The 11,025-nt window shown below is 31.0% G+C and overlaps 1 protein-coding gene across 3 annotated transcripts in view; it reads right to left on the bottom strand.

Annotated features, from left to right (window-relative positions):
- Window positions 1–206: 206 nt before the first annotated feature.
- The window catches only part of Cdc27 (cell division cycle protein 27), a 67,018-nt gene continuing 56,199 nt past the window's right edge, over window positions 207–11,025 (bottom strand). For 2 of the 3 annotated variants that reach the window (XM_075369518.1, XM_075369519.1), the window contains exons 14-15: window positions 7,396–7,534; window positions 207–487 (exon numbers count right to left, since the gene is read on the bottom strand). In XM_075369518.1, coding sequence (XP_075225633.1) covers window positions 390–487; window positions 7,396–7,534 — 237 coding nt within the window. In that variant the 3' untranslated portion in view covers window positions 207–389. Of the gene's footprint in view, window positions 488–6,678; window positions 6,829–7,395; window positions 7,535–11,025 lie in introns of all 3 variants that reach the window. The other variant, XR_012756866.1, reaches the window with a different exon arrangement.

Genomic DNA, 11,025 nt, shown 5'->3' with positions numbered 1-11,025 from the left:
ATAAATTGCTTCCATCATGATAAATAATATAACAAAATCCAATACTTCTACATATTTAATTATAATTAAACGATCTAATTATTTAATCTTAAATAAATAAAATATTCTTTAATATAATGCTATTAAATGTTAAACGACCAATAAATTACCTACATATCACAATTAGAAGTTTTAAATAATTAGTTCATATTTTGATGAACTGTGACAAATATATTCAAGAAATACATGATATAAATAACTGTTCTACCTTAGCGTGTCTGAGAATCTGTCATTTCCATTCCAACGCATAATTATATCAAACTGTCCTCAGAAGAAAAAATGAAATAAAATTACATGATGAATGTTGGTGATAAGAAAGAAGTTTCTGAAGATTCTACAGTCAGTACTAACTAGAGTATTTCATCATTATCCTGCATTAAAACTGGCAATTCTTGCGATGAAGCATCCTGGGTCAAAGCAGAATTGCCTTCACTGGCAAAGTCATCAGCTGAAACAGTTAACATTTGGTCAGTAACATTATTAACAGATATCAATAAAAAAAACACATGCAATGTGGACTGCAAAATTCTATCCCTTAAAAAGAAAAATATAATCAGAGAAATAGATTATAACCAATTCCTCATAAATAACCAGTCTAATTAATGGTGATATTATTTAAGACTTTATAAGTACTTAAAACTATTGAGGCAAATAAGAATAAAATGATAACATAGCTTTCCTAGTGAAGCAATGTCCTGTTTTAATCAACCATTTCTCATTTCATCCATCTATGATGCATTTACAGCTAAATACTTTTTCCAATTTTTATAGAATTTTGCAAAATATTTCTTGCTATTAGGCAGAATCGCACCTTAATAAAAATAAAAATCATTGTATGTATATATGTTCCACACCACCTCCTAAACAACACAAACAATAACAATCAAACTTAGTACAATTATTATTAACTGAGCAAAAATACTGTTTGTGTTAGACATCCCATTATACGCTGCACAAACGCGTTTGGAGGGAAACGCTTCCCTCCACAAACACTGCAGGAGAGAAAAGGGTTGAGAACACTACTACTCACTATTACTATTTTCCAACAATATTACATTTTAGAAATTGTTTCTAAATGTTTCTACAACATTTTGGAACAGCCAAAGATTCTGTAGCATTACAGAACACTTTTTAACTGTAACTTCTAAACCATCTGGAACTTTCAAAATGTTAGCAGAACATTCTGGAGCATTTCTCAAATGCAGAAGATTTCAAAAAGTCTTCAACAACATAAAAGAACCAAAGAACCAAGTGCATTGCACTGCATTGACAAGAAAAATATGATGTACATGTTTGAACCCCTATCTTTGTGAAAATATATTATAAAACGAAGAGTATACATAATTTTTGACTTGCCCTCATAGTTGTATTAGTTATTATTGTACTGTATATTGTTTGAGATGTCAGTTGCTTAAGTTTGAACTTAAAAGTACATATAAAAAATACATATACATAAAGTACAAAAATTAGTTTCTTGATAATGAATAAATTCAGATCATATGGATGTGAAAGGGGCTGAAATTCATTACAGACTTTTATCACAATACAGAACACTGATTTATCAGATAAAGTGTTTTTTTTTTCATGGATCGAGATGTTTAAAAGTGGCTGGACAACTGTAATACATAAAGAGAGAACAGGACGCCTGACAACCTCCACCACAGAGAAGATTCAGCAAGCTCAAGAGATGGTCCTGGCAAATAGCCAGATTAGATAGAGACTTCTTTGAACATAATCACAGTACTGCCCATCATATCAAACATGACAAACTCAGCTTCTGCAGTCTGTGCACGATGGATACAAAGACAGCTTTTACTGCAGAACATAAGCTCAAACAATTTGACATCTTCCAATGCTTATTCTCTTGCTTCAACAAGGAATGCAACACATTTTTGAGCAGAATAGTCACCGGTGATGAATGTAGGTTCAACTCAATGAGCCAAAATCAAAACACCTGAATATGGAATGGAAACACCCAGGATCCCTAACAAAGAAAAAATTCAAGGCTGAGCAATTGGCAGGAATGGTTACGTTAACCATTTTTATGGGAACTCAAAAGTGCCTATACTGGAAGACTTCATGGAAAAGGGAACTACAATCAACAGCATAAGTTACAGTGAAAAGTTGAAAACAAGCAATTCACATCAAATGCACAGGACTAAGGTCGAAGAAAGTGATGTTGTTGCATGACAACACCTGCCTGCACACAGCTTGCCTCACTATTCAAATCATCAAGTTAAATTTTGAGGTACTAGAACATCCTCCCTACATCCCAGATTGCTCCCTCTGAGACTCATCTGTTTAGGCCACTCAAAGATGCTTTGCGTAGTTCACGATTTTCCACAGACTTAGGTGTGCAGGAAGCAGTACTAAGGAGACTGCCACTGAAATCTTCTTCTTGAAAGGAATATGCAAGTTTATCACTGTACCAAGTAGAGATCACTGTACCAAGTAGAGATCACTGAACCAAGTGCATTGCATTGATGCATTCATTGCATTGACAAGAAAAAAAAATGATGTACACGTTTGAACTCCTATCTTTGTGAAAATATATTATAAAATGAAAAGTATACATAATTTTTAACTTTCCCTCATAGTTGTATTAGTTATTGTACTGTATATTTTTTTAAATTTTAAAATATATGTTGTTTCTTCAAACTTCTTGCATTTTCATTCAAATCATACTATTGTAGGATTAGATTAGAAAGGTTAAATTAAACAAGAAGGAATGCATAGGAGATTTATGTTTTTTGTGGAGTGTTAGTGAAAATTTTTATAATAAAAGCAATGATGAGCCTGCCCAACACCATATATAAAAGCTAGTTTATAATTTTTCATAAAAACTTTCTGTTTTAAAATTGTTGCTGCTACCTTTCACAATCAAGCAGAATTATAGTACAACAAGGAAGATGAAGTTTATGACTCAATGCCACTGCACCCGGAACAAGTGGTTTCCCATACACTCTAGATGTCAAATCACAATTTTCAATCTGTTTCAGGGTCTGTGCATGAGACACTTAAGAAAAAGTAATACATTTTAAGAGTTCCTGTTTCTCACTAGATATTTATAGGAAAAGTTGAAAAGAATTTTCCATCAAACCCACATTTAACAAAAAAGAAAAAAATTCACTACAGTTTACCTAGTTATATAGAAATTATTCATGATCAGAAAGTTCCTAGCTCTAACATTTTTCAGAATACTTTGAAAGAAATGCCTTGGCTACATTAAACAGAAACATAAATTTATATTTATTAAATTATATTATCTATTATTCTTCTTAGTATGTTAGAATGTACAAACAGAATTTCACAGTTTTTTAATGAATGATTTAATAGTAATCATCATTAAAACAAAAAATTCATGTTTTTTTTTTTCTTAAACAAGATTTCATATAAATTTCAAATCACTTTAATGTCACTAATGTTAATTCTGTTGGGTGAAAAAAAAAATGCTGATAGTAAGTATTTTCTGTAACTAGAAATGAATTTTAAAATAAGTGATGTTAATTAAATACTAAGAAACCCGATTTTGCGTTCCACTAAGAAAATCTTTCTTTCCTTAGATAAGCTGTACTTTACTTTCATGTTAGCCCATGTTTAAAAACTAATGCTTGTCTCCAATATCATTCTCCTACAGCTGTAAAAAGCTATGAGAGAATAAAACTTTCTCATACCTAACACCAGAAGAAGGTGTGTCTTCCTCAGCACACTACTGAATACCGTATTTATTCGAGTACCCCCCCCCCCCCACCGAATAAGCCCTGCACCTCAATTTTCTGAACTGAAAATCTAAAAAAAACTTGAGTATATACCGGTATTTTAAAGTGCAAAACAGATATGATAAAAAAATACATAAATACGAAAATATTCAGAATGTAGAGCATTTAATTCATTCATTTAAATTACAATATTAATATTACATTAATAATTAATTACCGTAAATACTAGTTTAGTTCAGAATCAGTAGGCCAGTAAAACAAAAAGAAAGTATCATGTTGAAAAGGTTCATTCAATACACTTTTTAATATGGGATTTTATTTTTAATTAATCACTGTCACTGTCGATGTCTGTAGAAGAGGTCACTGTCGATGTCTGTAGAAGAGTTACCGGTAGTCTCCACGTCGCTCTGCCAAAGGTGATCGATCGTCTTCACTACCATCAAGTTCATTAGATATTCTGCATTTTTTTTAAACTTTTCCTTACTAATTCCATGGAAATACCTTCCCAAGCATCTTTTATCCAAACAAAAATCTGGTTAAAATCTGGGCGTTCTTCCTGTAGGCGTGAGAAAGAAATTTTCATCAGCCATCCATTTACTGTACAGTTGTTTTAATGCAGATTTGAACGGTTTATTAATGCAAACTTTTAGTTGCAATAGAGATGTCAATCCGCCTAGAATTATTACTTCATCTGTCATACCCTTTTTTAAAATGTCTTTCACTTTATCAGTTGTATGACCCCGATAACTATCCATTACTAGCATACGAGTATTTTTTTTATTAAGTAAATCTCCTGTTCGCTTTTGCCATACACACCTGATCCAATCCAAAATTAAGGTTTTGTCCATCCAACCTGATTCCTGTGCTCTGATAATAACTCCATTTACCTGTATGGTAGGAAGAGTTTTTCTTTTAAAAACAATATACAAAGGTAATTTTGATCCATCAGAAGTAATGCAAAGCATAACACTACACCTTTGTTTTTCATTACCACCAGTGCGAATTGTAACCCTTTTTTCAACTTTTTGTTTACGGTTCTGTTATGGCATTTCAAAATATACGGGGGTTTGATCAGCGTTTCCTATTTGAGAAGGCAAATGGCCTTTTTCTTTTCTAAGATTTATTATGTATTTGTGAAAATGTAATATTTTATGTTCATAAGCGTCTGGAAGTTGTTGATAAATTGTCTTTTTGTGTCTTATTGACAAATCATTTCATGCAAAAAATCGTGTTATCCATCTACGGCTTGCTTTAAAGTCAACTTTATTCAATGATTTAGCGATTTCACGAGCATATGATTGACACATTTCTGTCGTGACAACATAACCACATTCCTTTTTTCCATAACAAAGTCATACAAATTTTTTTCTATGTTTGTGTATTTTGGTTTTAAGCCACGAAAAGCCCTTTTTTACCATTGCCTTTCACCAAAAGTTGTTTCTTCTTACGCCAGTCTCGAATGCAGCTTTCATCTATGTCAAATTTTCTTCCTGCCACCCAATTTCCAATTTTTTCAGCCTCTTCTATAACGTGCAGTTTTTCATTTACTGTAAAAGGCCGTAGATGCTGTCCTTTTGTACTCATTTTAATGCCGTAATTAAAATAAATTACCGTATTAAACTTTACAAGATAAACTAAACAGATAAAATGCACATAACCGTCCACATATACAACAGTACAATAACTATGGCGAATAGACAAGACAACAATGAGTAACTGATACTGTAACTGTAGTGTCATTAGAACCGGATGTAGCCTATACAGAATGAATCAGTTTTATAAAATACCGTAACTTCGTTCCTATCGATAATATGAACAGGATGTTAATAATTAAGGATGTATTCTGTATAAGCGGCATCCAGTATTGATAAACGAAAATCTAATGTAAATGTATTTATGTGATTAAATTTAGGTACTTCTAAGAAAATGTTTACTTTACATAAATTATCCTGGCTAAAGACTATATTTTAAGTAGGCCTCACACTCTTATTTTTTCTCTCCAATTCAAAGAAAAAAAGTGCGGGGGTACTCGAATAAATATGGTACTTCCTTTAAAAAAAAAAAACACATTGGTATTTAGTGGAAATACCTACTTGACAGTTATCAGTCAGTGATTTCTGGTGTCCCTGAAAATATTGCTATTATAGCAAGATTATTTTTGGCATGATCTCTTTCACAAGAAATAATAATTGATAACTCTGTTTGTTTTGTATTTAATTTTTACTTTATTGTTTCAATTTTATTGTCGAGTTCAATTTGTTCATTTCAGAACAAAATGAGCTTCTCTACCATTTACAGGACTACTAGATAAATGATAATCACATTCACTTTAGTTTTACGTACATTGTTCAGTTCAGTTTTTAAGTAAAAGCATAAATTTTTAACTAAAAGGAAGGAAGATTTCTAACTCAAAGAAAACTTTCCCTATGATGATCAAATGAATGGGAATTAGAGCAAAAGTTCATCATACAAGTATCTTGCATCTAAAAGTAGTGCGACAAACTTATTAATGACATGGAGTCTCAACTGCAAAACATTCTGAAAATTGAAGGAATAGCTAAGGCAGGAACACTTATAAAAATCTAACCCGTGTGGAATAATCAAACAAGGGGAAATGTAAACCACTTACTTACATTTCTTACTTTCTATTAAGATTTAACAGAAAAGAATAACAAAGAGAAAATTAAACCTTTGAGAGTTATAGGAACATGATCATACAACATGCATATCCTGATCGTGCAACATTAAACATAAACTGAAATAGGCAACTAGAGCAATGAAACTGAAAACAACAGTATTCAGTAGCTAAGGATAGACAAACATTAAATTCTGTATAAAACAAAATAACAACAATATTACTTTAACTTAAATCTTATTACAATTGCATACTTTACAATCTGATGGTTTACAATACCTTTACCTTTAAATTTCATCCTGGAATTAAAGATTATAAAGTACGGTAGTAAAGTGCCAATGGTTGAAGTCATGTTCAATACATTTTTTCTATAAATTACTGAAATTAACAACACAGTATGCAGTTTTACTACATGTTGATATTACTGATGACAACCTGCAATGATATTATTTACATTTTAATTAAATGTATTTTTTTCTAATGTTCTGTGTTCTGTGCTAAGCGTTTCAAACTTATCATAACTATAATTCAATCAATATATGATTAACATTTCATTTATTTAATACATCAGGAGCACTTGATGTTTACAAAAGATTTCATAAATAAAATGAAAAAATCAATTAAAGTGAGCATACCACCAGTGAAAAGAAACAGAAAAATGTGACCAGATAAATCATAATAGCACTCTACTACTATTTAAAAGGACAAGAAAATAAAAAAATACATAAATGTGAATGGCACAGTAATTAATATCAAAGTAAATAAGTATGCTTCTAACAACTAAATGAGCAACATCTTAAAACTATACCTTTAATATGTTATAAGAGAATGTACATTATTCTTAAAAATGAAACTAACACTTACACCAAAGAACATTACAAACGATGCTTTGACTACATTAAAATGGCAACCAATATTACTTACTATTAACACATACTTCTCTTTTAAAAAATTATTATTATAAATAAAAATACTAAAACTTAAAAATTAATTCAAACTAACCTGTTTCTTCTGTATGGGATCGAGATATAGCTGGGTCAATTGCTTCTTTAATTTGACTATTAGCACCTTTGGGATCCAAATCAGTAGCCCAACTAAAATGCATTAATGCTAGATGTGTATTACCCAGCTTTTTATGAACCTATTAAAAATAAGAAGAAATAGCAAAGATTAATAGTAATAACAAATAAAATAGACATTTTAACCTCAAACAGTATAAAAACTTTTTTCAAGATCAAAGTTTATTTCCTACTTTGTAAAAATATAAAAAAACTGAATCATTTGCTCTTTCTAGAAAAAAATAATAAATTAATTTAGAAAGGCATTATTATTAGTAATAGGAAGAAAAACAGACATTTCTTACTTTTAAAACTGATTAAGAAGAAAAAAACAACAGCGATGTAATTTGTTTATCAATTTCTATCTCTGGTAGCCAGGAAATCACAAGTAGGTTTCCATTTTAATTCAACAAATTTTCAAAAATTTTATTGCAACCATTATATTTGATTTTGACGATATTTGGTATATCCACCTTGTAGTGGCCAAAAATATTTTTTTTACATTTTAAAAAATTTTTTTCTTGAGATTATTTTCTAACTCACCAACAGGTAAAAACAGCCATTTTCATCACTTTTTCCATGAGCTGTAGCACTCTTGTTTTACATCAAACAGAGGGTCAAAAAAAGGCTTTTTGGAAAGAGTAAAGATGGAACTTCATCTTAGTGCACTCAAAATTCATTTTGTTATATAACCAAATCTTGTGATGTTTAATAAAGTTACATTTACAAATTGTTTTTTTTTTTTTAAATTTTGGGCCCAAAATAAATAATGAAGGGCTTAAGGGCAGGGCAACAGGCTTCTTGTTTGCCTTCTAACTCTTAGGTACTAGTAGCAATTATTAAAAAAAACTAAACTGTTCCCGAGTATCCACCATTAAAAAAAAAACCACCAAATCATAAGATTTTGAAAATGTCTCATTTTTGGGGCTCGAAAACCACATGTGGGACAGGTGGAAAAATCTGAAATGTTTACAGCAGTAAATACTTTTTATGTATTTTAAAACCATATAAAATTTATTTTGTTACTCCAAGAGGTTGACAAGTAATAAAGCCATCGAAACTGCTAAAAACACTGTTCCTTTTAACTGTGAACAATGTCTCCAAAAAATTCACAGCATAAATTCACAGTAATTTTAAGACAATAATGTAGGCCTACGACAAAAAATATTTTTATATGTCTATAATGATATATACTTTAAGTAGCAAACTATCTAGAATATTAACTGACTCATACATACAAACTTATGTTTAAACACGCAAGTGAATAGACATGCATGGACATGGACCCTTGGATTTTATAAAAACGGATTATGAAGTGTTCAATTGGCATGCACACTGAAACAGTATGTCACAAATTGACTTACAATAGATCTTCAGCATTGCATGATATTTTAGAGTTTACTGAACAGTAAATAGCTTTGATATCTTTAAGAAGTGGATGTATTGAAACAAAAAATATCTGTAATTTTCACAAAACCAAATATATACATAAATTTTTTCATACTAATGAGAAAAGTTGCCCTGACCCATCTAGTTGTCACACTAAACCGGTTAAGAAATCTCTTCGAGAGATATCTTTGACACTTTCGGTAAGCAACCCAAATTTAAAATTAAATCCAGGCAGAGCACTATGAACAAAATGCTTAAACAAAATACAAAACCCACAAGATGACAGAAAACCGGAATGTTAAGATATATTTGAGCCTCAATGTGTTACAGTCGAGTCTGTGAATAAAGCTCGTTCAGCACTTGGCATTTCCCCTGTTACGGTTCAAAAATTATCAAGCAGCGCAAAGGAACCAATTTTAAAAAGTAAAGTTACAAAAATAGCAGTCAGTTACCAGTAAATTAAACAATTCCTTTGATTTAAATATTTCTAAGAAAGAAACCAGTTTAGTACCACAAAATTATGTTGATTTAGGTAAGGAATATGAAGAATAAATCATTAAAATAAAGGATAAAATGAAAACAGTTACACCAAACCAGGAAAAAAATAATATTTTAAGTTTATTACCAAGCAGCTAGAGCATTCAGAAAATTCAAAATGAGTTTAGTGTTAGTCAGTATTTAGCCCGTCAATCCAAACAATTAGTTAGAACAAGTGGAATTTTACCACAAATCTGTAAAAAGAAATCCAGTCACGTAATTAATGAAAATTATTAAATGAGTCCAACATTTTTACCAGAATGATGACCACAGCCAAATGATGCCAGGCAAGAAGGATTGTATAAGACAAGCTGACGGGAAGAAAATTAATATTCAAAAAAGGCTTGCTTATCTTATGTAACACAGCCTTCAAAGAAAAACATAATTTAAAAATTGGTTTTCAAAATTTGCTGATTTAAAGACCTAAATTTTGTGTTCTGGCTGGTGGGTCAGGTACTCTGTGTGCATATGTCACCCATCAAAATGTAAAACTCATGTTATCTGCTCTAAAAATGAAATTTGATTATAAAATTCTCCTTTCAACCATGGTATGTGATATAGAAAATTAACGTGCACGTTATCACAGTGTGAAAAACGCCCAGGCACTAATGAAGTGCTCAGATTACTGCAAGAGAGCTGGGATGATTTTGATTCTGAAATTATCTTCAAACAGTGGGTCTGTTGACCGCTGTGAACTAACTACTCAAATTCTTCCATTTCAAGAGTACTTAGAAAAACTAAATGAAAATTTAAATAATCTAAAAGCCATCATTTTGTTGCAAAGAAACAAGCTAATTTTCTCAACATTAAAAAGGAAAACTTGTTGGAGGGTGAATGTATTGTAATGGGAGACTTCTCTCAAAATTTTCCTTTTTGATACAGGATGAAATCCAGTCATATCACTGGTAAAAAACTTATGGTACAGTACATCCATTTCTCATATGTTTTAAAAAAGAAAGAAAATTACAAACCCAAAGCTACTGTGTGATTAGTGAGTACTTGAAGCACAATACTACATCGTTCTTCTGCTTCCAAAAGCAAGTTATAAATAAAGTAAAAACACTGTTACCACAAGTTAAACAATTTTTTTATTTTCTGATTGCTCCTCAGCCCAATATAAAACAAAAAAAAATTAATAAATTTGTGCTACCATCAAGATTTTGAAATCGCAGCTGAATGGCATTTTTTTACCTCATACCAAAGAAAAAGACAATGTCATGATATTAGTGGAACTGTGAAAAGGAATGTGATTAAAGCTAGCCTTCAAAGGACAGTCAACAATCAAATTGTTACACCTTCTGAAATGTACAATTACCTTTCACAGTTATGTTCCAACAAGTCAGAAATGTATTCTGAAGTCTGGGCAACCTCCAAATCAGAAACAATTACGGTTAGTATCGATACACAAGGACAACAGTGTTTCTGATTGCTTTATAGGTTTACCAAAGCCAAAACGTAAAAATTATATCTGCTGTGTGTGTGTGATGGCAAGAGGTGGTTAGGCGAAGTCATTGAAGTCAAAATACATGAGAATGAAGAAGAATATTGAATACACTTTTTCCATCCGCAGGGTCCTGGTACTTCATTCAAGAAATCATTGGAGGATAATCAAACATGGGTTCAACTGGAAAATATTTTTAAGATTCTC

The sequence above is a fragment of the Lycorma delicatula genome, chromosome 6, assembly GCF_047948215.1.
Source record: "Lycorma delicatula isolate Av1 chromosome 6, ASM4794821v1, whole genome shotgun sequence".
Lineage (NCBI taxonomy): Eukaryota > Metazoa > Arthropoda > Insecta > Hemiptera > Fulgoridae > Lycorma > Lycorma delicatula.
This window is presented reverse-complemented; position numbering and strand designations above follow the sequence as displayed.